At 56.9% G+C, this 21,429-nt stretch overlaps 5 protein-coding genes across 12 annotated transcripts; 3 read left to right on the plus strand and 2 right to left on the minus strand.

Moving 5' to 3' along the window:
• Positions 1 to 434: 434 nt before the first annotated feature.
• On the minus strand, positions 435 to 1,822 carry BOLA2B (bolA family member 2B). Of its 2 annotated transcripts, none has more exons than XM_055298323.1 (3): positions 1,049 to 1,822; positions 874 to 933; positions 435 to 577 (listed from the first exon to the last, which is right to left on the minus strand). In XM_055298323.1, the coding sequence occupies exons 1-3, from the start codon at positions 1,307 to 1,309 to the stop codon at positions 527 to 529; spliced, it is 372 nt and encodes a 123-aa protein (XP_055154298.1). In that variant the 5' UTR covers positions 1,310 to 1,822; the 3' UTR covers positions 435 to 526. The 2 variants fall into 2 exon arrangements, with proteins under 2 accessions (XP_055154298.1, XP_055154296.1); XM_055298321.1 differs by having other exon boundaries at positions 874 to 971; positions 1,049 to 1,309.
• SLX1A (SLX1 homolog A, structure-specific endonuclease subunit) lies at positions 1,339 to 5,079 on the plus strand. Of its 4 annotated transcripts, none has more exons than XM_055298301.2 (6): positions 1,339 to 1,788; positions 2,256 to 2,307; positions 2,402 to 2,743; positions 4,492 to 4,619; positions 4,788 to 4,875; positions 4,955 to 5,079. In XM_055298301.2, the coding sequence occupies exons 1-6, from the start codon at positions 1,364 to 1,366 to the stop codon at positions 4,982 to 4,984; spliced, it is 1,065 nt and encodes a 354-aa protein (XP_055154276.1). In that variant the 5' UTR covers positions 1,339 to 1,363; the 3' UTR covers positions 4,985 to 5,079. The 4 variants fall into 4 exon arrangements, with proteins under 4 accessions (XP_055154276.1, XP_055154277.1, XP_055154278.1 ...); XM_055298302.2 differs by having other exon boundaries at positions 1,364 to 1,788; positions 2,408 to 2,743; XM_055298303.2 differs by lacking the exon at positions 2,402 to 2,743 and having other exon boundaries at positions 1,364 to 1,788.
• A 143-nt stretch (positions 5,080 to 5,222) lies between these two features.
• On the plus strand, positions 5,223 to 11,876 carry LOC129492886 (sulfotransferase 1A3). 3 transcript variants are annotated; one of them, XM_055298305.2, is made up of 8 exons: positions 5,223 to 6,056; positions 8,259 to 8,410; positions 8,516 to 8,641; positions 8,731 to 8,828; positions 10,257 to 10,383; positions 10,479 to 10,573; positions 11,071 to 11,251; positions 11,374 to 11,876. In XM_055298305.2, the coding sequence occupies exons 1-8, from the start codon at positions 5,902 to 5,904 to the stop codon at positions 11,484 to 11,486; spliced, it is 1,047 nt and encodes a 348-aa protein (XP_055154280.1). In that variant the 5' UTR covers positions 5,223 to 5,901; the 3' UTR covers positions 11,487 to 11,876. The 3 variants fall into 3 exon arrangements, with proteins under 3 accessions (XP_055154280.1, XP_063468099.1, XP_063468100.1); XM_063612030.1 differs by lacking the exon at positions 5,223 to 6,056 and adding an exon at positions 6,756 to 6,851; XM_063612029.1 differs by having other exon boundaries at positions 11,071 to 11,876.
• Positions 6,782 to 21,396, plus strand: LOC129492887 (sulfotransferase 1A1). 2 transcript variants are annotated; one of them, XM_055298311.2, is made up of 9 exons: positions 13,282 to 13,486; positions 16,559 to 16,776; positions 18,170 to 18,321; positions 18,420 to 18,545; positions 18,635 to 18,732; positions 19,550 to 19,676; positions 19,772 to 19,866; positions 20,388 to 20,568; positions 20,691 to 21,396. In XM_055298311.2, exons 2-9 carry the CDS (start codon positions 16,601 to 16,603, stop codon positions 20,801 to 20,803), a joined length of 1,068 nt encoding a protein of 355 aa, XP_055154286.2. In that variant the 5' UTR covers positions 13,282 to 13,486; positions 16,559 to 16,600; the 3' UTR covers positions 20,804 to 21,396. The 2 variants fall into 2 exon arrangements, with proteins under 2 accessions (XP_055154285.1, XP_055154286.2); XM_055298310.2 differs by lacking the exons at positions 13,282 to 13,486; positions 16,559 to 16,776 and adding an exon at positions 6,782 to 6,851 and having other exon boundaries at positions 20,691 to 21,143.
• Positions 11,939 to 14,451, minus strand: LOC134731728 (SAGA-associated factor 29-like). Its single transcript, XM_063612039.1, has 3 exons — positions 13,495 to 14,451; positions 12,527 to 12,656; positions 11,939 to 12,456 (listed from the first exon to the last, which is right to left on the minus strand). Exons 2-3 carry the CDS (start codon positions 12,604 to 12,606, stop codon positions 12,306 to 12,308), a joined length of 231 nt encoding a protein of 76 aa, XP_063468109.1. The 5' UTR covers positions 12,607 to 12,656; positions 13,495 to 14,451; the 3' UTR covers positions 11,939 to 12,305.
• Positions 21,397 to 21,429: the final 33 nt, after the last annotated feature.

The following is a 21,429-nucleotide window of genomic DNA, read 5'->3' on the forward strand; positions in this document are numbered from 1 at the left end:
TCTTGGGCCTGAGAAGGCCAGGGGGAACCTGCAGGGAATATGTGGAATTCTATATGGTGCCTCTGATACTGCGGTGATGTCGGGGAGAGGGAGAGGTTTGTTCAACTGATCAGGGCCCTGAAAGCCTGATCACTTCCTCATCTCTGTATCTTCAAGGGTGGCAGAGAGCAGGAACCCTGAGCTCTCTGGGAGGTGGGTGGGTGGTGGCAGTACAGACTCCTAGACGTCTACACAGAGTTACAGAGAGAAGGCTTTCTCAGTAGACCCTGGAAGGGCCTTTTACGGTAGAACTTTCATTTTACAAGCAGGGATAGAGGCCTAGATGGGGACAGAGACGTGTCCAAGGTAAAACAATGGACGGAGGCAGGGCAGGGAGAGGCCAGGTCCTAGACTCGGCCTCAGCACCCCTCCCACACACAAATCGACACAGAAGCTGGTCCAGACTTATAATTTAATGGCTGTGCAGATCCCAGTCCCTCATTTCTGTCGCTCACGTGCCCACTGCTCTGGGGTCAGGGTTTTCTGTTCAAAGGCATGGATGTGCGGGAGCTCTTCTGCTAGGCACGCGTTCACCAGCCTGGGGCGAGAGACGGGGTTAGGAAAAGGCAGGCGGTGATCGCACACCCCGAGGCTAGGGTGACCCGAGAGACTGTAGGTGTCCCCAAGGTTGTAGTCCCCAGGCCGTGGGAACACGTACTTGGAGAGAGGGTCTACATCGAAATACTCGAAGCAGGGGTCACGAAGGTGGGATCCTCAAGGTCCCTGAGCCACGCCGGGGGAGTGCGGGAGTTAGGTTGCAGGGGTAGGGGGAGTGGCTGGGGTTGTGGTGCAGGAGCTGAGACCTCGCTAGGCAAGGTGCTCCCAGGGTCTCACCTGTGTCTCTGAAGCAGCGGTTTCCCCTCGAACTTGGCCGACACCACCAGGACTCGGAAGCTACAGGCGCAACGGTTGAGGGTCGTGTCTTCCACCTCCTACCGAGCGGAAGAATATGAATGGTGCCGAACCCGCCCCCCGAGTTATTTTCCCCTCGTCCGGCGGCTCAACTCACCACATGCTCCGCCTCCAGGTCTCGCTGCAGCTTCTCCCGGAGGTATTCGGCGCTGAGTTCCATGGCGGTAGTCCAGCTGGGGCGGCAGCCCAGCGGAGACACAACCCCGGCTCGGACGCCGGCCACGCTACTTTGCTGCCTTACAGGAGCCGCTTCCGCTGGAAAACTCACTTCCGCCCTTACTAAGGCGTACGTCAACGCAGTACTTCCGCCCTCAAGCAGCCGGGCTTTCCAATGGTCCAGGCTTTTCGCGCTTGCCATCTGTCAGCCAATCAGAGCCTGAGGAAGGTGGGACTCGGGCGGAGCCGATGCTGAATGGTACGCGCTCGCCGACCCGACAGCAGTCTGGCTTCCGCGGTCGGACTTCTACAGCCGCCTCCAGACAGAAGAGGAGCAAGTACCCGCGCTACGGCGGCCTCCAGGCTTCCTCCGGATAGTCCCCGGGAGCTTGTTCCGAAGCAAGCACCCTGCAGCCCTAGCGATCCAGCCCTCCCCTGGACCCTAGGTCACGGCAATCAACTCCCTGCTGTGGTTCCCGAACCCCAAGCCCCGATGGGTCCCGCGGGGGTCGCGGCGAGGCCAGGGCGCTTCTTCGGCGTCTACCTGCTCTACTGCCTGAACCCCCGGTACCGGGGCCGCGTCTACGTGGGGTTCACTGTCAACCCTGCTCGTCGGGTCCAGCAGCACAATGGGGGCCGCAAAAAAGGCGGCGCCTGGCGGACCAGCGGGCGAGGGCCCTGGTGAGAGGGGGAGGACTTGTGTGCCCGGAGGAAGGCTTCCCGGAGGAGGCAGACCCCGCAGGGCACAGGCCCGATGAGAAGGACCGGCCAGGACTGTGACTGGGGCGGGGCGTCCGTGGCGGGGACGGGGCCTGTCGCAGGGGAGGAGCGTGACGGGGAGGCGGTGCCCGGGGCATCTCCGCGGCGGAACTCAGGGAAGTAGCTAGCTGGGGCGGGGGTGATGATCCAGGCTGGGTTCCAGCGTAGGGGTCTTGGTGGGCACGCTGGAGTCGGGTGGAGTGCAGGAGGGAGAGGAGGGGGGACAGGTGGGTACCTGGGCTGGAGGCAGGGCCTGAGGTGGGCAGGTGCAGGGGGCTGCACCTCTCGGCTGAAGCCGGGAATGAGGACCCCGTTCTCGGGTGGGATTGGACGGGACCCGCGGCTGAGGCGCTGGGCTTCGACAGGGACATCCCCGTTTTCCTCCCCAGGGAGATGGTGCTCGTCGTGCACGGCTTCCCGTCCTCCGTGGCCGCCCTTCGGGTAAGGAAGGAGACCGGGCAGCGGCGGCCGGGCGAGGGCTTGGGTTCCGCCCCTCGCTCCGAGCCGCCCTGACGCCCCTGTACACCGCCCGCAGTTTGAGTGGGCTTGGCAGCATCCGCACGCCTCGCGCCGCTTGGCGCACGTGGGGCCTCGCCTGCGAGGAGAGACGGCCTTCGCGTTCCACCTGCGCGTGCTGGCGCACATGCTGCGCGCGCCGCCCTGGGCGCGCCTCCCGCTCACGCTGCGCTGGCTGCGCCTAGACCTCCACCAGGACCTCTGCCTCCCGCCGCCGCCGCACGTGCCCCTGGCCTTCGGGCCTCCACCGCCCCAGGCCCCGGCCCCAAGGCGCCGCGCAGGTCCCTTTGATGACGCGGAGCCTGAGCCAGACCAGGGGGATCCAGGGGCCTGCTGCTCCCTGTGCGCCCAGGCCATCCAGGTGAGGTCCCCCTCAGGCACAGACGGCTCTAGAGTCGAGAGGACTTCGGATCCAGCTCTTTCTTGAGGGAAATCCACTGACACGCTTTGGCCACCCTATCCCCATCTCTAAGATGCAGATGCTATAGTACTTACGGCCATTCCTGAGCAAAGCAGGACCTGCTCAGGGCCTTCACCATTTCCCCTTTGACGAAAAGGTTCTTCCCTAGGCCATCTGTACTTCGCTGCACTCCAGTGTGGTCGACAGAGCATGACCCTGTCTATCTCTTTTTTTTTTTTTTTTGAGACGGAGTCTAGCTCTGTCGCCCAGGCTCGAGTGCAGTGGCGCGATCTCGGCTCATTGCAAGCTCCGCCTCCTGGGTTCACGCCATTCTCCTGCCTCAGCCTTCCGAATAGCTGGGACTACAGGCGCCTGCCACCACGCCCGGCTAATTTTTTGTATTTTTAGTAGAGACGGGGTTTCACCGTGTTAGCCAGGATGGTCTCGATCTCCTAGCCTCGTGATCCGCCTGCCTCAGCCTCCCAGAGTGCTGGGATTACAGGCGTGAGCCACCGCGCCCGGCCCTTTTTTTTTTTTTTTTTTCAAGACAGAGTCTTGCTCTGTTGCCCAGGCTGGAGTGCAGTGATCTCAGCTCACTGGAACCTCCGCCTCCTGGGTTCAAGCGATTCTCCTGTCTCAACCTCCCAAGTGTGCCACCACACCTGCCCAATCTTTGTGTTTTTAGTAGAGATGGGGTTTCGCCATGTTCAGCAGGCTGGTCTCAAACTCCTGACCTCAAGTGATCTGCCTGCCTCGGCCTCCCAGAATGCTGGGATTATAGGCGTGAGCCACCATGCCTGGACATGACCCTGTCTCTAAAACGATGTAATGAATTGCTGCTCATTCTTGTGCAATTTTCTGCCACCCCTTTCCCTTAACACTTAATATTGTCTGGCATGCTATGCGTTTTCTTGATCTCATTAGTCTCTCCCACTCCAGCTGCCATACTGCACTCTCGGAGGGCAGCACTTATCACTGCTATAGAACAAAGTCCTGCACAGAGCCGATGGCCCAGAAATTTTCTTTTTATTTTTTTATTTATTTTTTTGAGATGGAGTCTCACTCTGTCGCTCAGGCTGGAGTGTAGTGGCGCGATCTCGGCCCACTGCAACCTCTGCCTCCGGGTTTCAAGCAATTCTCCTTCCTCAGCCACCAGAGTAGCTGGGATTACAAGCGCCTACCACCGCGCCCGGCTAATTTTTGTATTTTAGTAGAGACAGGGTTTCAACCATGTTGGCTAGGCAGGTCTCAAACTCCTGACCTCAGGTGATCCTGCCCACCTAAGCCTCCCAAAATACTGGTATTACAGGCATGAACCACCGTGCCGGGCCTAAATATTTAATAAAATAATGGACGATGGGTGCCTTCTACTGAGCTACCGGTAATTGTGAGTGAGTAGAGGACTTTCCCTGTGGAGATTCAGTGACCTGCTGGGTGTTGCTGAGCTGTGAGGAAGATCAGGTCTGGCTGCAGTGGTGAGGCTGTGACTCAGTCACTGCTGATGTTCACAGGACGTTCACCAGCTTAGTCCCAGGGGCAAGGATTTTAACTGTCCACCTCAGTTTCTTCATTCGTAAGATGCAAATAACAGTCACCCTGGCCTCATGGGATGGAGCTTGTAATGCCCGGAACAGTGCCTGCTGCACAGAGGGGCTTGCTGCCAGCTCTCTCTCCCTGCTTGTCTCTTACCTGCCTACTGCCTGGGATAGGATGAAGAGGGGCCCTTGTGTTGCCCCCACCCTGACTGCCCGCTAAGGGCCCATGTGATCTGCCTGGCAGAGGAGTTTCTTCGGGAAGAACCAGGGCAGCTTCTGCCCCTAGAGGGCCAATGCCCTTGGTGAGTGCAGTCCCCCGGCCCCAGCCTGGTCCACCTCTGGGTAGAGGGTGTCCAGTTGTGCAATCCAGGCCCAGGCAGCTGAGTACTCATCTCAGCATCCAGGGCCGATACTGGAGGGCGCTTGTGGCATCTGACTCTGTATCTCCTACCTGCCCCTCTCCTTGGTAGCTGTGAGAAGTCACTGCTTTGGGGAGACCTGATTTGGCTGTGCCAAATGGACACTGAGAAAGAAGTAGAAGACTCAGAATTAGAAGAGGTGAGTAGGCTTTGGTGGCGGGCTCCCTACCCCACTCCCTGACCTGGGCTGCCTGTGACCACACTTCTTGCCTCTGCAGGCACACTGGACAGACCTGCTGGAGACCTGATCCTCAGTGTCCTTACCCCCTCCTACCTCTTTTCTGTGCCACCTGCCGTGGGTCCGGCGGGTTTTTACTTGAGTACAATAAAAAGTCTGAGTCAAGGGTGCCTTATGGTGGATGCCGAGGGCAGGGGCGGAGCTAGTAGCCCAAGGTCCTGCCAGTCACGGGGCCTCCTCAGGGGCACAGAGGAGGCAGGAGGGGCCCCTGGCCCTAGCATGTGAACAGCTTCTACTCTGCCTGGAAACCCCATGCCTCAGCTTTCCCCTACTTGCCTCTGAGCTCATGCAATTCTTGGAAGCCTGGGGGACTTACCTTGGAATTGAATGCAAATAGGACAAAGACCAAGGAGGATGGGGGGATGCCCTCCTTCCACGGGGCCCTGTGGCTTCCAAGTCTCAATCTCCTCTAGTCTCTTGTCTGCGGAGCCTCCTTCAAACCCAGGGAAAGAAAAGCACCTGCCAGGGTTGTTGTTCTTCTAAGATCTTCTATTGATGCTCTGTGAGGTCCCCTGGGAGCCATGAAGCTGGGGCTGGCTCCCAGGGCAATGGGACTCCAGTGTCCTTGTCCTTTCTTATTCTTTCTATTCTTTCTTTCCTTTTTTTTTTTTTTTTTTTTTTTTTGAGACAGAGTCTCACTCTGTTGCCCAGGCTGGAGTGCAGTGGTGTGATCTTGGCTCACTGAAACCTCCGCCTCCTGGGTTCAAGTGATTCTCTTGCCTCAGCCTCCCGAGTAGCTAGGATTACAGGTGCCCGCCATTATGCCCAGCTAATTTTTGTATTTTTCGTAGAGACGGGGTTTCACCATGTTGGCCAGCCTGGTCTCGAACTTCTGACCTCAGGTGATCCTGCTGCATCAACCTCCCAAAGTACTGGGATTACAGGCGTGAGCCACCATGCTCAGCCTCTTTCTTGTTCAATACATCCATGCTCTGTTCCACTTCTGCCCCTTCACTCTGCCCACACACATCACTCCAGACTGGCCTTGTGGTCAGAGCCTGGAATGCCTGGGCTGCTGGGGGCCTGTGGACTGCACTGGGCCAGAACCCCTGCCACCTTCAAGACTGGCCTGTAGCCAGCAGGTAGGTGACTTTTCCCAGGCCTGCCTATCCCACATTTCCCCTCCACTCACTCACCTCCCTTGCCTGGGTCAATTAGAGAAAGCTTGTCGGCCAGGCATGGTGGCTCATACCTGTAATCTCAGCACTTTGGGAGGCCGAGGCGGGCGGATCATCTGAGCTCAGGAGTTTGAGACCAGCCTGGCCAACATGGCAAAACCCCGTCTCTACTAAAAATACAAAAATTAACCGGATGTGATGGTGTGCACCTGTAGTCCCAGCTACTTGGGAGGCTGAGGCAGAAGAATTGCTTGAACCCAGGAGGGGGAGGTTACAGTGAGCCGCGATCGTGCTACTGCACTGCAGCCTGGGCGAGAGAGCGAGACTCCATCTCATATTTAAAAAAAAAAAAAAAAAAAAAAGAAAGAAAGAAAGCTTGTCTGTTGGCCTGCCCTGCAGGGTGGAGTTCAGAGGGAAGGTCAGGAGCCTAGTGACAGCTCAAAAAAAAAAAACCCAAATACCAACGTTGGCCCCTTTTGCCTTTCATTCACGTGTTTTCTACACACTAAACTCACATCTTGGGTTTGTAGATTACTGCAAGCTTGGCTGGAGCTGTGGTGCTAAGGAGGGTAATGGAGAAGCTTCTCCACCCTCAACCCCACCCCTTCCTTCCTGGAATTCCCAGCCCTGACTTTAGATCCCTCCCACATTGGACCTTCAAAACCCTCAGGGCAGAGAGCAGCCCCACACTCCCTATACCGCACCCATACTCAGCCCCTGCAGGCAAGGAGAGAACAGGCCAGGTTCCCGAGAGCTCAGGTGAGTGACACACTGGAATGGCCCAGGGCGCCCTCACCCTGCTCAGCTTGTGGCTCCAACATTCCAGAAGCCGAGGCCTCTGCCATCCCTGCCCTTTGCCATGGATATTCCATTTCAATTAGACAACCCAGCCTGGCCAGAATCCCCCTGCATTCCTTCTTTTCCTTTGTGTATTTTTGAGACAGGGTGTTGCTCTGTCACCCAGGCTGGAGTGCAGTGCGATCCAGGCCCACTGCAACCTCAAATTCCTAGGCTGAGGCAATCCTGCCACCTCAGCCTCCTGAGTAGCTGGGGTTACAAGAGCAAGCCACCACACCCGGCTAATTTTGAAAAATATTTTTTGTAGAGGAGAGGTCTTGCTTTGTTGTCCAAGTTGGTCTCAAACTCCAGGGCTCAAGGGATCCTTTCCTGTTGGCCTCCCAAGGCTCTGGGATTACAGGCAGGAGTCACCCTGCCTGGGCCCTTCCTTTTGCTGCGTCATCAGAGTTCTCATTCCCACACCAGGCTCTAGCCCCCAGAAACAGCTTAATTGCTCAATGGGCTGTGTTTGTTCTGGAGCCCAGACGGACTGTGGCCAGGCAAGTGGATCACAGGCCTGGCCGGCCTGGGAGGTTTCCACATGTGAGGGGCATGAGGGGGGCTCAAGGAGGGAAGCATCGGAGAGAGGAGCGCACTGGGTGGAGGCTGGGGGTCACAGCAGGAAATGGTGAGACAAAGGGCACTGGCTGGCAGGGAGACAGCACAGGCAGGCCCCAGAGCTTCCTCAGTGCAGCTGGACTCTCCTGGAGACCTTCACACACCCTCATATCTGGGCCTCGTGCAGCAAGGGTGCTTTCACTGGTCTGCACTATGCCCCAGGCCCCAGGATTTTGAACAGCTCTGCAGGTGACTGAAAGGTGCGGCCAGGCTGGGGAATGACCACACTAGAGGCCGACCTGGTTTCAGCCCCAGCCCCACCACTGACTGGATTTGTGAGCGAGGGCAAGTTGCTCAACCTCCCTAGGCCTCAGTGACTTCCCTGAAAGCAAAAACTCTGCAAAGGGGCAGCCGGGTGCTGGCTCACGCCTGTAATCCCAGCACTTTGGGAGGCTGAGGTAGACAAATCACTTGAGGCCAGGAGTTTGAGACCAGCCTGGCCGACATGGTGAAACCCCATCTCTACTAAAAAAAAAAAATTAGCTGAGCATGATTGTACATGCTTGTAAACCCAGCTACTTGGGAGGCCGAGGCGGGAGGATTGCTTGAACCCAAGAGGCGGAGTTTGCAGTGAGCTGAGATTGTGCCACACTGCACTCCAGCTTGGGTGACAGAGTGAGACTCCATCTCAAAAAAAAAAAAAAGAATTCCGCACACGGTGTTGTTGTGATGTTGTTAAGGGAATGGGCCTGGCTCTGGCCCCTGATGCAGGAACATGGAGCTGATCCAGGACACCTCCCGCCTGCCACTGGAGTACGTGAAGGGGGTCCCACTCATCAAGTACTTTGCAGAGGCACTGGGGCCCCTGCAGAGCTTCCAAGCCCAGCCTGATGACCTGCTTATCAACACCTACCCCAAGTCCGGTAGGTGAGGAGGGCCACCCACCCTCTCCCACGTGGCAGTCCCCACCTTGGTCAGCGAGGTCGTCCCCTCAGCCTGCTCACCTCTCATCTCCCTCCCTTCTCCAGGCACCACCTGGGTGAGCCAGATACTGGACATGATCTACCAGGGCGGCGACCTAGAGAAGTGTAACCGGGCTCCCATCTACATACGGGTGCCCTTCCTTGAGGTCAATGATCCAGGGGATCCCTCAGGTGCATGGCTGGGTCCTGGGGGTAAGGGGAATGGAGGAAGACAGGGCTGGGGCTTCAGCTCACCAGACCTTCCCTGACCCACTACTCAGGGCTGGAGACTCTGAAAGACACACCGTCCCCACGGCTCATCAAGTCACACCTGCCCCTGGCCCTGCTCCCCCAGACTCTGTTGGATCAGAAGGTCAAGGTGAGGCCGGGCTCAATGGTTCACCCCTGTCATCCTAGTTTGAGGCTGAGGTGGGAGGATCCTTTGAAGGCGAGAGATGGAGACTAGCCTGGGCAACATTGCTGTAGAGATGACATCCCATCTCTACAAAAAAAAAAAAATTAAAAACCTGGTATGGTGGCATAGACTGTTCCCAGTTACTTTGGAAGCTCAGCAGGGAGGATTGTTTATGCAAATTGGAGGCTGCAATGAGCCCTGATGATCCTGCTGCTGCACTCCAGCCTGGGCAACACAGCAAAACCATCTCCACAAAAAAAAAAAGTTCCCACTGACTGGCAAGGAAAGCCAGGAAGTGGGGCTCAGGTGCCCTCCCAGCCACGTTCCTGTTCTTCTGGAAGGGCCTCCTCGCTTCTGCCAGGCTCATCACATCTTTTTTTTTTTTTTTTTTTTTGAGACAGAGTCTCACTCTGTCACCCTGGCTGCCCTGGCTGGAGTGCAGTGGCATGATCTCAGCTCACTGCAACCTCCACCTCCCCCGTTCAAGCGATTCTCCTGCCTCAGCCTCCTGAGTACCTGGGATTACAGGCACGCACCACCACACCCGGCTAATTTTTGTATTCTTTTTAGTAGAGACGGGGTTTCACCATGTGGGTCAAGCGGATCTCGAACTCTTGACCTTGCGATCCTCCTGCCTCGACCTCACAAAGTGCTGGAATTACAGGCGTAAGCCACCGCGCCTGGCCCTTTTTTCTTTTCTTTTTTTTTTTTTGAGACAGAGTTTCACTCTTGTTGCCCAGGCTAGAGCCCAATGGTGTGATCTCGGCTCACTGCAACCACCACCTCCTGGGTTCAAGCAATTCTGCTTCAGCCTCCCAAGGAGCTGGGATTACAGGCATCTGCCACCACGCCTAGCTAATTTTGTATTTTTAGTAGAGATGGAGTTTCGCCATGTTGGTCAAGCTGGTCTTGAACTCCTGACCTCAGGTGATCTGGCCACCTTGGCCTCCCAAAGTGCCGGGATTAGAGGCGTGAGCCACCACGCCCAGCCTTCATCACATCTTGAGAGAGGACACTGTCTGCCTCTTGCTCTGATGAGGGTCCGATGCAAGGATAATGTCTCTACAGTGCACACTTAAGAAAGGCAGCGTGTGGGTGCTCACAGGTCAGCAGAGGAGGGGGTGCTGGTGGTGACCAGGCATGCCTTGCTCCAGATCAGGGTATGATGGCATTGGTGCAGATTATATTAGTATAGAATATGGTCTCAGGGACCAGGCAGGACTTTGGCTTCCAAGCAGGGTTCAGATCCCAGCTTGGCCCTACCTGTGTGGTAAGATCTCAAGCAAGTCAGCCTGTAAGCCTCAGGTTCCTCCTTTGCCAGTTCAACAGATGAGCTGGCCTGGGGTGGGCTGTGTGGTAATGGCCCTAGGGCTGGGTCCTCTGCCCCTGCAGGTGGTCTATGTTGCCCGAAACCCAAAGGACGTGGCGGTCTCCTACTACCATTTCCACCGTATGGAAAAGATGCACCCTGAGCCTGGGACCTGGGACAGCTTCCTGGAAAAGTTCATGGCTGGAGAAGGTGGGTTTGACTGGAGGAAGGAGGGTGTGGAGCCAAGGGGTGGTGGCTACAACGCACAGCAACCCTGTGTCGGCGCCCCCTGCCCGCTTCTCTAGTGTCCTACGGGTCCTGGTACCAGCACGTGCAGGAGTGGTGGGAGCTGAGCCGCACCCACCCTGTTCTGTACCTCTTCTATGAAGACATAAAAGAGGTGAGACCACCTGTGATGCTTCCCCCATGTGACACCTGGGGGCAGGCACCTCACAGGGACCCACCAAGGCCACCCAGCCCCGTCCCTGGGCAGCCCCCACAGCAAGCCCGGATTCCCCATCCTGCCTCCCTGGCCCAGGCCTCCCCACTGCAGCCCCACCTGGCAGCAGACTCGGCACAGCTCTCATGTCCTGCACCTGAGTCAGCTGCATGGGTGGCCATGGATCAGATACTTAGTCCTATTGCTTATCCTCACCAAAGGGTGTGCCACCCAGGGCCACAGTCATGGAAGAAGACCATCCCGGTCCTCACCCATAGGCACCAAGCCTAGTTCATGATGGGATCACAGGGTAGAGAGCAATTTATTTTACTCCAGAGACTGGGGCCCCGGGGGCCGAGGCTCTTCGGGGTTTCCAGGGGAAGTGGCCAGATCCCCTCTGAGGTTAGAGAGGGGGACCCGTTTTGCTTTGCTCCACTGAGGAGCCCTCTGCTGCTCAGAACCCCAAAAGGGAAATTCAAAAGATCCTGGAGTTTGTGGGGCGCTCCCTGCCAGAGGAGACCGTGGACTTCATGGTTCAGCACACGTCATTCAAGGAGATGAAGAAGAACCCTATGACCAACTACACCACCGTCCCCCAGGAGTTCATGGACCACAGCATCTCCCCCTTCATGAGGAAAGGTGGGCGCTGGCCAGCACGGGGGTTTGGGGCAGGTGGGAGCAGCAGCTGGAGCCTCCCCATAGGCACTTGGAGCCTCCCTTTGGGCGGGACTCCAGCTTTGCTCCCTGCCTTCCTCCCCCAGGCATGGCTGGGGACTGGAAGACCACCTTCACCGTGGCGCAGAATGAGCGCTTCGATGCAGACTATGCGGAGAAGATGGCAGGCTGCAGCCTCAGCTTCCGCTCTGAGCTGTGAGAGGGGCTCCTGGGGTCACTGCAGAGGGAGTGTGTGAATCTACCCTGACCAGTGGGCTTAAGAATAAAGTATGATTTTTGAGTCAGGCACAGCGGCTCACATCTGCAATCCCAGCGATTTGGGAGGCTGAGCTGGTAGGATCACAATAGGCCACGAATTTGAGACCAGCCTGGTAAAATAGTGAGACCTCATCTCTACAAAGATGTAAAAAAATTAGCCACATGTGCTGGCACTTACCTGTAGTCCCAGCTACTTGGGAAGCAGAGGCTGGAGGATCATTTCAGCCCAGGAGGTTGTGGATACAGTGAGTTATGACATGCCCATTCACTACAGCCTGGATGACAAGCAAGACCCTCCCTCCAAAGAAAATAAACCTCAATTAAAATAAAATATGATTTGTGTTCATGTAGAGCCTGTATTGGAAAGGAAGAGAAACTCTGAGCTGAAAGAGTGAATGCCCAGTGGGGCCACATATGGTCACCTCTCTCCAAGCCTCCAGCTCCCCAGGTCACCATATCCGGGGAGGGGAGAAGGGTTTGGAGAAGTAAAACCCAGGAGACATGTGGAGGGGGAATGTCTGTTTAATCCCAGCACATCCTCTGCTGTCCTGCCCCAAAATGGTGGAGGACGTCGAGTCCGCCGGGCAGCGTCACTTTTTCTTGGGCTCCTTAGAAGCTACCAGGTACCTCTGGGCCACACTGAGGTGAGGGGAGTAGCCGTCTGCATAGGAGGTGTCTTCAAACAGGATAGAGTAGTCATCCTGGGGCTGTGGGGCAGGCAGACGGGAGGGGCAGAGAGCAGCCCCGGGGCTGGTGTCACTCACTTGTTGGTGGTGTGGCTGTAACTGACCACCTCGGCCAGGATCCACTGCTCGTCCCCATCCACGGCCTTCACCCGGGCAGCCACCTTGTCTCCAGGTCTGGCCACGTAGTCTCCTGAGGCGGGGATGGCCCCACAGAGGGGTGGGGGCCTGTGAGTGGAACAAAGGGTCAGTCCCAGCCCCTGGGCACCAGCCCCTCCCTCACAGCTGCTGCCCTCACTTGTCACCAGGCTTCCCGATCCACAGGGGCAGGGTCATGGCCGACTGCTGCAGCAGGGTCATCAGCACCCCTCTGCGCATGGTCTTCCGGGGTGGCTACGAGTCATTGTAGAGACCCGCGATCTTGGCCGCTGTGGAAAGGAAGGGAGGCCTGAGGACCCAGGGACAGATGCCGGCCTTGACCCCCCAGCATGCTGCACTGAGCTGTTGGAGGAGCACCCGGGAGCCCCCAGCTCCCGAGTGAGCCCGAGGGCCCCGCAGGACTGTGACCTGATCCGCCAGGTGTCCTACAGGGGCTGCTGCGCTCAACTACAGATGGGTGAGACGGCAGCATACCAGGCACCCAGGGGAAGGAACCAGGGAGGGACAAAGCAGGTTCTGAGGTGCTGGTGAGGTTCTCTTCTTGATGTCGGTGCTGACACAGAAGTGTGTTTCGTTAGTGAAAAGTTCCTAAAATTCAAAGGGTCCGGCGGGAATCGGGGCGAGGCCGGGTGCTTCTTCAGCGTCCAGCTGCTCTACTGCCTGAATCCCTGGTACCTGGGCCCTGTCTACGTGGGGTTCACTGTCAACCCTGTTCGTCCAGCAGCACAGTGGGGGCCGCAAAAAAGGCGGGGCTTGGCGGACCATCGGGCGAGGTCCCTGATAAGAGGGGGAGGGTCTCTGTGCCCGGAGGAAGGCTTCCTGGAGGAGGCGGAACCGGGGGGCACAAGCCTGTTGAGAGGGACCCACCAGGCCTGTGACATGCGCGGGGCGTCCCGGGCGAGGACGGGGCGGGGGGGAGGGGGGCCTGTCGCAGGGGAGGAGCCTAACGGGGAGGCGGTGCCCTGGGAATCTCGGCGGTGGAACTCCGGGGAGGAGCTGGCTGAGGCGAGGGTGATGATCCAGGCTGGGGTCCAGCGCAGGGGTCTTGGTGGGCACACTGGGGTCGGGTGGAGCGCAGGAGGGAGAGGAAGGAGAACAGGTGGGTACCTGGGCTGGAGGCGGGAACTGAGGTGGGCAGGTGCAGGGGGCGTGCCTTCAGGCAGTTGCGGGGCCAGGGCTCGGCTGAAGCTGGGAGTGAAGACCCCGTTCTCCGGTGAGATAGGAGGGGACCCGCGGCGCTGGGCTGCGCTGGCGGTAGGGCGCGGCGGGGCTCACAGGAACATTCCTGTTCTCCTCCCCATGGAGATTGTGCCCGTCGTGCACGGCTTCCCATCCTCAGTGGCCGCCCTTCGGGTAAGGAAGACGACCGGGCGGCGGCGTGTGGCCCGGATTTGGGGTCTGACCCCTGCCCGGAGCTGCCTTGACTCCAACCCCGCCGCGGTTGGAGTGGGCCTGGCACCCCCGCCCTGGGCGCGCCTCCCGGTCCCGTTGCGCCCCGACCTCCGTCAGCCGCAGCGCACTGGCCACTGACCTTCGGGCCTCCTCCGCCCCAGGGCGCCGCGCAGGTCCCTTTGCTGACGCCGAGCCTGAGCCTGAGCCGGTGCCGGGGTCCAAGAGGGCTGTGCACCCTGCGCGCCCGCGCGCTGCAGGGGAGGTCCGCCCCAGGCAGAGCGGCTCATCCTCCAGACGACTTCGGATCCTGCTGTTGAGGAGCCAGGAAACGCCCTGACACTGTTGCGGCCCTGTCCACATCTCTGAGATGGAGATGATAGTACTTCTGGCCATTGCTGAGCACAGCAGGACCTGCCTTTTCCCTTTGATTGGAAGGTTCTTCTCTACACCTTCTGTCTTGATAACCTGCCACCTCCACAGGGAGGTCTTCACTGGCTTTCGATTTAAAATTGCAGCTCTGAGAAGCCGGGCATGGTGGCATATGCCTGTAGTCCTAGCTACGGGGGAGGCTGAGGTGGGAGGATCGCTTGAGCCCAGGAGTTGGAGGCTGACGTGAGCTGTGATCACTCCATTGCACTCCAGCCTGGGGGAAACAGCAAGACTCTGTCTCTAAAAAAATAAAATACAATAAAATTGCGGCTCTTTCTTGTGCGCTTCCCTGCCTGCCCTCCTTTCCCGAACCCTTATTATTGTCTGCCATACTACAAATTTTATGCATCTCATTAAACCCCTTCCGAACCTGTGTACTAAACTGCCTGAGGGCAGCTCTTGTCGCTGCTGTAGAACAAAGTCCCGAATAGAGCCGATGGCCAAGAAACAGTTCATAAAATAACAGACAATGGTCCTGGCCTCTACTGTGAGTGAGTATAGGGCTTGCCCTGCAGAGATTCAGTGACCTGGCGGGGGTTGCTGAGCTATGAGGAAGTTCAGATCTGGCTGCAGTGGCGAGGCTCTGACTCAACCAATCACTGCTCATGCTCACGGGACAGTGGCCAGCTTAGTCCCTGGGGGCAAGGATTTTAACCCCCCCACCTCCATTTCCTCATCTCTAAGATGTGAATAATAGTCGCTCCCGCCTCACAGGATTGAGCTGTGTAACCCCCCTCCCACCTTTTTTCTATGCCACCCACTGCGGGTCTGGGGCTTTTTACTGGAGTGCAATACAAAGTCTGAGTCAAGGGTACCTTCTGTTGGTTGCTTAGAGTGGGGACAGAGCTAGTTGCCCGTGGTCCTGCCAGTCAAGGGGCTTCCAGAGGAGGGAGGAGGGGCCTGTGGCCCTAGCATGTGAGCAGCCTTCTCCTCTGCCTGGAAGCCGGATGCCTCAGCTTCTCCCACACTCCCACCTGCCCGCTTGCCTCTGAACTCACGCAATTCTTGGGAGGCTCACCTTTACTCAAATGGTTACCTGTCTCATGCCCAGCTTGACCTTTTTTTTTTTTTTTTTGAGATGGAGTCTTGCTGCATCACCCAGGCTGGAGTGCAGTGGCATGATCTCAGCTCACTGCAATCTCTGCCTCCTGGGTTCAAGTGATTCTCCTGCCTCAGCCTCCCCAGTAGCTGGGATTACAGGTGCCCCCCACCGTGCCTGGCTAATTTTTGTATTTTTAGTAGAGATAGGGTTTCACCATGTTGGCCAGGCTGGTCTTGAACTCCTGACCTCGTGATCCGCCCGCCTTGGCATCCCAAAGTGCTGGGATTACAGGCATGAGCCACCATGCCTGGCCCAAGCTTGACCTTGAACTTTAAATAGTGAAGACAAAGAACGAGGAGGATGGAGGGATGCCCTCCTTCCACGGGGCCCTGTGGCTTCCAAGCCTCAACCTCTTCTGGTCTCTTGTCTGTGGAGCCTCCTTCAAACCCAGGGAAACAAAAGCACCTGCCACGGGCTGCTGTTTTTCTAGGATCTTCTAGCGATGCTCTGTAAGTTCCCCGAGAGCCATGAAACTGGGGCTGGCTCACAGGGTGATGGGACACCAGTGTCTTTGTTCTTTCTTGTTCTATGCATCCATGCTCTGCTCCACCGCTGCCCCTTCAACTCTGCCCACACATATTACTCCAGACTGGCCTTGTGGTCAGACCCTGGAATGCCTGGGCTGCTGGGGGCTTGCATGCAGGCTGCACTGGACTAGAAGCACTGGCGCCTTCAAGACTGCCCTGGGAAACATGACCTGCCCCGTTTCTGTCTAGTGAGTACCCATTTTTCCACACTCACCGGCTCACTTCCCTTGGCTGGGTCAATTAGAAAAAGGTTTTCTGTTGGCCTGCCCTGCAGAGTGGATGGAGTTCAGAGGGCAGCTCAAGAGCCCAGTGACAGCTCAAAAAATAAAAAAAAAAACGGCCACGAGCAGTGGCTCATGCCTGTAATCCCAGCACTTTGGGAGGCCGAGGCGGGCGGATCACCTGAGGTCAGGAGTTCAAGACCAGCCTGACCAACATGGTGAAACCCCACCTCTACTAAAAATACAAAAATTAGCCGGGTGTGGTGGTGGATGCCTGTGATCCCAGCTACTCAGGAGGCTGAGGCAGGAGAATTGCTTGAACCCAGGAGGTGGAGGTTACAGTGAGCCGAGATCATGCCACTGTACTCCAGCCTGGGCGACAGATGAAGACTCCATCTCAAAATAAATAAATACATAAATAATACATTGGGCTCTTTTGCCTTTTATTCTTGTGTTTTTTAATCACAACTAAACACTGAACTCACATCTTGGCTTTGCAGATCACTCTAAGCTTGGCTGCAGCTGTGGTGCTAAGGAGGCTAATGGAGAAGCTCCCTCGCTCTCAACCCCACCCCTTCCTTCCGGGAGCAAACCCAAGTCTGGTCCTGACTCCGGATCCCTCCCACATTAGACCTACCACACCCTCAGGGCAGACAACAGCGCTACACTCCCAACACTCAGCCACCAGGGCAAGGGAGCAAAATTCCAGAGAGCTCAGGTGAGTACCAGAGTGGAATAGCCCAGGGCGCCCTCACTCTGCTCAGCTTTGGGAGCCAACATTCCAGCAGCCAAGGCCTCTGCCATACTGGCTGTTTCCCCACAGATATCCAGTTTCACTAGGGGAACTCCAGCCTGACTTCCCTTCCTTCTTTTTTATTTTTGTTTTTTTGAGACAGGGCTTGGCTCTGACACCCAGGCTGGAGTGCAGTGGCCAAACTGTAGCTCACTGCAGCCTCAAAATCATGGGCTCACATGATAATCATGCCTCAGCCTCCCTGGTAGCTGGATGTACAGGAGAGAGCCACCACGCCCAGCTAATTTTTTAAACTTATTTTTAATTTATTTTTTGTTTTTTTGAGACGGAGTTTTTCTCGTGTTGCCCAGGCTGGAGTGCAATGGCATGACACAGCTCACTGCAACCTCTGCCTCCCGGGTTCAAGCGACTCTCCTGCCTTAGTCTCCCAAGGAGCTGGGATTACAGGCATGCGCTATCACTCCCTGCTAATTTTGTATTTTTCATAGAGAAGGGGTTTCTCCATGTTGGTCAGGCTGGTCTTGAACTCCCAACCTCAATTGATCCGCCCACCTCGGCCTCCCAAAATGCTGGGATTACAGGTGTGAGCCACCACACCTGGCTGCCCAGCTCAGTTTTAAATATACTATTTTCTAGAGATGGGGTCTTGCTGTATTGCCCAGGTTGGTCTCAAAGTCCAAGGCTCAAGTGATTCTACCCCACTGGGCTTCCAAAGCTCTGGAATTATAGGGATGAGCCACGGTGTCCCCTCCTCATTCTGAGGAATCATCAGAGTTTTGTTCATTCCCACACCAGGCTCTGGCCCCCACTACCAGCTCAGTTGCTCAATGGGCTGTGTTTGTCCTGAAGCACAGATGCCCTGTGGCTGGGCAAGTGGATCACAGGCCTGGCTGGCCTGGGAGGTTTCCACATGTGAGGGGCCTGAGGGGCTCAAGGAGGGGAGCATCGGGGAGAGGATCCCACTGGGTGGAGGCTGGGGGGTCACAGCAGGAAATGGTGAGACAAAGGGCACTGGCTGGCAGGGAGACAGCACAGGCAGGCCCTAGAGCTTCCTCAGTGCAGCTGGACTCTCCTGGAGACCTTCACACACCCTCATATCTGGGCCTTGCCCCACGAGGGTGCTTTCACTGGTCTGAACCATGGCCCAGGCCCTGGGATTTTGAACAGCTCTGCAGGTGAATGAAAGGTGCGGCCAGGCTGGGGAACCACCGCCCTAGAGCCTGACCTGGTTTTCAGCCCCAGCCCCGCCACTGACTGGCTTTGTGAGCGCGGGCAAGTCACTCAGCCTCCCTAGGCCTCAGTTCTTGCTGTTGTGATGGTGTTAAGGGAATGGGCCTGGCTTTGGCCCCTGATGCAGGAACATGGAGCTGATCCAGGACATCTCTCGCCCGCCACTGGAGTACGTGAAGGGGGTCCCGCTCATCAAGTACTTTGCAGAGGCACTGGGACCCCTGCAGAGCTTCCAGGCCCTGCCTGATGACCTGCTCATCAGCACCTACCCCAAGTCTGGTAGGTGAGGGGGGCCACCACCCTCTCCCAGGCGGCAGTCCCCACCTTGGCCAGCGAGGTCGTGCCCTCAGCCTGCTCACCTCTACCTTCCTCTCCAGGCACCACCTGGGTGAGCCAGATTTTGGACATGATCTACCAGGGCGGCCACCTGGAGAAGTGTCACCGAGCTCCCATCTTCATGCGGGTGCCCTTCCTTGAGTTCAAAGCCCCAGGGATTCCCTCAGGTGTGTGAGTGTGTCCTGGGGGCAAGGGGAGTGGAGGAAGACAGGGCTGGGGCTTCATCTCACCAGACCTTCCCTGACCTACTGCTCAGGGCTGGAGACTCTGAAAGAAACACCGGCCCCACGGCTCCTGAAGACACACCTGCCCCTGGCCCTGCTCCCCCAGACTCTGTTGGATCAGAAGGTCAAGGTGAGGCCCGGCACAGTGGCTTACGCCTGTCAGCTCAGCACTTTGGGAGTCCAAGGTGGGAGGCTGACTTGAGGCCAGGAGTTGGAAACCAGCATGGGCCATACAGGAATGCAGTCTCTTCCCAAAAAAAAAAAAGCCAGGTGTGGTAGCATGTGCCTGTAGTATCAGCTTCTTGGGAGACTGAGACTGATGTGGGAAGATCACACAGCCCAGAAGTTTGAGGCTGCAGTGAGCCATGATCACACCACTGCATTCTAGCCTGTGTGACAGAGAGAGACCCCGACTCAAAGAAAGAAACAAAACAAAAAGAACAAAAAACGTCCAGATGCGGGGCATGGGAATCCAGGAAGGAGGCTCTGGCGCAGCCCAGCTTTGGTCCTGTTCTTCCGGGAAGGTCGCACCACTTCCTTCAGCCTGGTCTCATCTTCAGCAGAGACACAGTCCGCTTCTTGCTCTGGCAAGGGTCTGATGACCACAGACATGAGACTCTTCAGTGTCTGCCTCAGAAAGGCAGCGTGTGGGTGCTCACGGGCCCACTGAGGAGGGGGCCGGAGGGGACCAGGCATGCTTTGCTCCAAATTGAGGGTGTGAGAGCATTCATGCAGATTACATTAGTGTAGAATATGGATCCAGGGACCAGGCCAGACTTTGACATCTGAGCAGGGTTCAAAACCCAGCTTGGCCCTACCTGTGCTGTAAGATCTCAAGCAGGTCAGCCTCTAAGCCTCAGGTTCCTCCTCTGCTAAACCAAGAGATGAGCTGGCCTGGGGTGGGCTGTGCGGTGATGGTGCTGGGGCCGGGTCCTCTGCCCCTGCAGGTGGTCTATGTTGCCCGAAACCCAAAGGACGTGGTGGTCTCCTACTACCACTTCTACCGCATGGCCAAGGTACACCCTGACCCTGGGACCTGGGACAGCTTCTTGGAGAACTTCATGGCTGGAGAAGGTGAGTTTGACTGGAGGAAGGAGGGTGTGGAGCCAAGGGTTGGTGGCTACAATGCACAGCAACCCTGTGTCGGTGCCCCCTGCCCGCTTCTCCAGTATGCTACGGGTCCTGGTACCAGCATGTGCAGGAGTGGTGGGAGCTGAGCCGCACCCACCCTGTTCTCTACCTCTTCTATGAAGACATGAAGGAGGTGAGACCACCTCCGATGCTTCCCTCCATGTGACATCTGGGGGCAGGCACCTCACAGGAACCTGCCAAGGCCACCCAGCCCCCTCCCTGGGCAGCCCCCACAGCAGGCCCGGATTCCCCATCCTGCCTCCCTGGCCCAGGCCTCCCCACTGCAGCCCCACCTGGCAGCGGGCTCTGCACAGCTCTCATCTCCTGCACCTGAGTCAGCTGCATGGGTGGCCACGGATCAGATACTTAGTCCTATTGCTTATCCCCACCAAAGGGTGTGCCACCCAGGGCCACAGTCACATAAGAAGATTATCCCTATCGTCACCCATAGGAGCCAAGCCCAGCTCACGATGGGATCACAGGGCAGAGAGCAATTCATTTTACTCCAGGGACTGGGGCCCCGGGGGTTGAGGAGCTGTCTCTGCAGCGTTTCTAGAAGTGGCCAGATCGCCTCTGAGGTTAGAGAAGGGGACCCCTTTCACTTTTCCTGAATCAGCAATCCTAGCCTCCACTGAGGAGCTCTCTGTGGCTCAGAACCCCAAAAGGGAGATTCAAAAGATCCTGGAGTTTGTGGGGCGCTCCCTGCCAGAGGAGACCGTGGACCTCATGGTTCAGCACACGTCATTCAAGGAGATGAGGAAGAACCCTATGACCAACTACAGCACCGTCCCCCGGGAGTTCATGGACCACAGCATCTCTCCCTTCATGAGGAAAGGTGGGCGCCGGCCAGCACAGGGGTTTGGGGTGGGTGGGAGCAGCAGGTGGAGCCTCCCCATAGGCACTCAGGGCCTCCCCTGGGATGAGACTCCAGCTTTGCTCCCTGCCTTCTTCCTCCAGGCATGGCTGGGGACTGGAAAACCACCTTCACCGTGGCGCAGAATGAGCGCTTCGATGCGGACTATGCGGAGAAGATGGCAGGCTGCAGCCTCAGCTTCCGCTCTGAGCTGTGAGAGGGGCTCCTGGGGTCACTGCAGAGGGAGTGTGTGAATCTACCCTGACCAAGCGGCTCAAGAATAAAATATGAATTGAGGGCCAGAGACAGTAGGTCATGTCTGTAATCCCAGCAATTTGGGAGGCTGAGGTGGGAGGATCATTTGAGCTCAGGAGTTGAAGACCAACCTGGGCAACATAGTGAGATTCTGCTGAAAAAAAAAATAACAAAATAAAATCAATTTTTAAAAAGAGAATAAAATATGACTTATGGGCCAGGCAGGGTGGCTCATGCCTGTAATCCCAGCAATTTGAGAAGTTGAGGTCAGAGGATCACTGGAGGACCGGAGGTTGGAAACAGCCTGGTCAACATTATAAGCTGTCATCCCTACAAAAATTTGAGAAAATTATCTGCAAGTGGTGGTGGCACCTGTAGTCCCAGCTACTTGGCAAATGAAGGCAGGAGGATCGCCTGAGCCAGGGAGGTTGTGGCTGCAATTGGCTGTGACTGGGCTAATCCACTCAAGCCTGAGGGACAAGCAAAACTTACTCGAGAAATAAATAAAATACAATTTAATTAAAATAAATTATGATTCAAGACCAGTCTGGCCAACATGGTGAAACCCCATCTCTACTAAAAAAAAAA

Source organism: Symphalangus syndactylus, chromosome 11 (genome assembly GCF_028878055.3).
Source record: "Symphalangus syndactylus isolate Jambi chromosome 11, NHGRI_mSymSyn1-v2.1_pri, whole genome shotgun sequence".
NCBI lineage: Eukaryota > Metazoa > Chordata > Mammalia > Primates > Hylobatidae > Symphalangus > Symphalangus syndactylus.

Excerpts from the sequence above, each read along its gene's own strand:
- SLX1A (XM_055298301.2), top strand. The coding sequence starts at position 1,364 with ATGGTACGCGCTCGCCGACCCGACAGCAGTCTGGCTTCCGCGGTCGGA. Across the intron at positions 1,789-2,255 it reads ACCAGCGGGCGAGGGCCCTG|GGAGATGGTGCTCGTCGTGC; the intron begins GTGAGAGGGGGA and ends TTTCCTCCCCAG. Across the intron at positions 2,308-2,401 it reads CCTCCGTGGCCGCCCTTCGG|TTTGAGTGGGCTTGGCAGCA; the intron begins GTAAGGAAGGAG and ends CACCGCCCGCAG.
- LOC134731728 (XM_063612039.1), bottom strand. The coding sequence starts at position 12,606 with ATGCGCAGAGGGGTGCTGATGACCCTGCTGCAGCAGTCGGCCATGACC. Across the intron at positions 12,457-12,526 it reads ATCGGGAAGCCTGGTGACAA|GCCCCCACCCCTCTGTGGGG; the intron begins GTGAGGGCAGCA and ends TTCCACTCACAG.
- LOC129492886 (XM_063612029.1), top strand. The coding sequence starts at position 5,902 with ATGCTCTGTTCCACTTCTGCCCCTTCACTCTGCCCACACACATCACTC. Across the intron at positions 8,411-8,515 it reads CAACACCTACCCCAAGTCCG|GCACCACCTGGGTGAGCCAG; the intron begins GTAGGTGAGGAG and ends TCCCTTCTCCAG. Across the intron at positions 10,384-10,478 it reads AAAGTTCATGGCTGGAGAAG|TGTCCTACGGGTCCTGGTAC; the intron begins GTGGGTTTGACT and ends CCGCTTCTCTAG.
- BOLA2B (XM_055298321.1), bottom strand. The coding sequence starts at position 1,309 with ATGGCAAGCGCGAAAAGCCTGGACCATTGGAAAGCCCGGCTGCTTGAG. Across the intron at positions 972-1,048 it reads ACCTGGAGGCGGAGCATGTG|GAGGTGGAAGACACGACCCT; the intron begins GTGAGTTGAGCC and ends TCCGCTCGGTAG. Across the intron at positions 578-873 it reads CCGCTGCTTCAGAGACACAG|GCTGGTGAACGCGTGCCTAG; the intron begins GTGAGACCCTGG and ends CTCTCGCCCCAG.
- LOC129492887 (XM_055298311.2), top strand. The coding sequence starts at position 16,601 with ATGGAGAAGCTCCCTCGCTCTCAACCCCACCCCTTCCTTCCGGGAGCA. Across the intron at positions 16,777-18,169 it reads CAAAATTCCAGAGAGCTCAG|GAACATGGAGCTGATCCAGG; the intron begins GTGAGTACCAGA and ends CCCCTGATGCAG. Across the intron at positions 19,867-20,387 it reads TCTATGAAGACATGAAGGAG|AACCCCAAAAGGGAGATTCA; the intron begins GTGAGACCACCT and ends TCTGTGGCTCAG.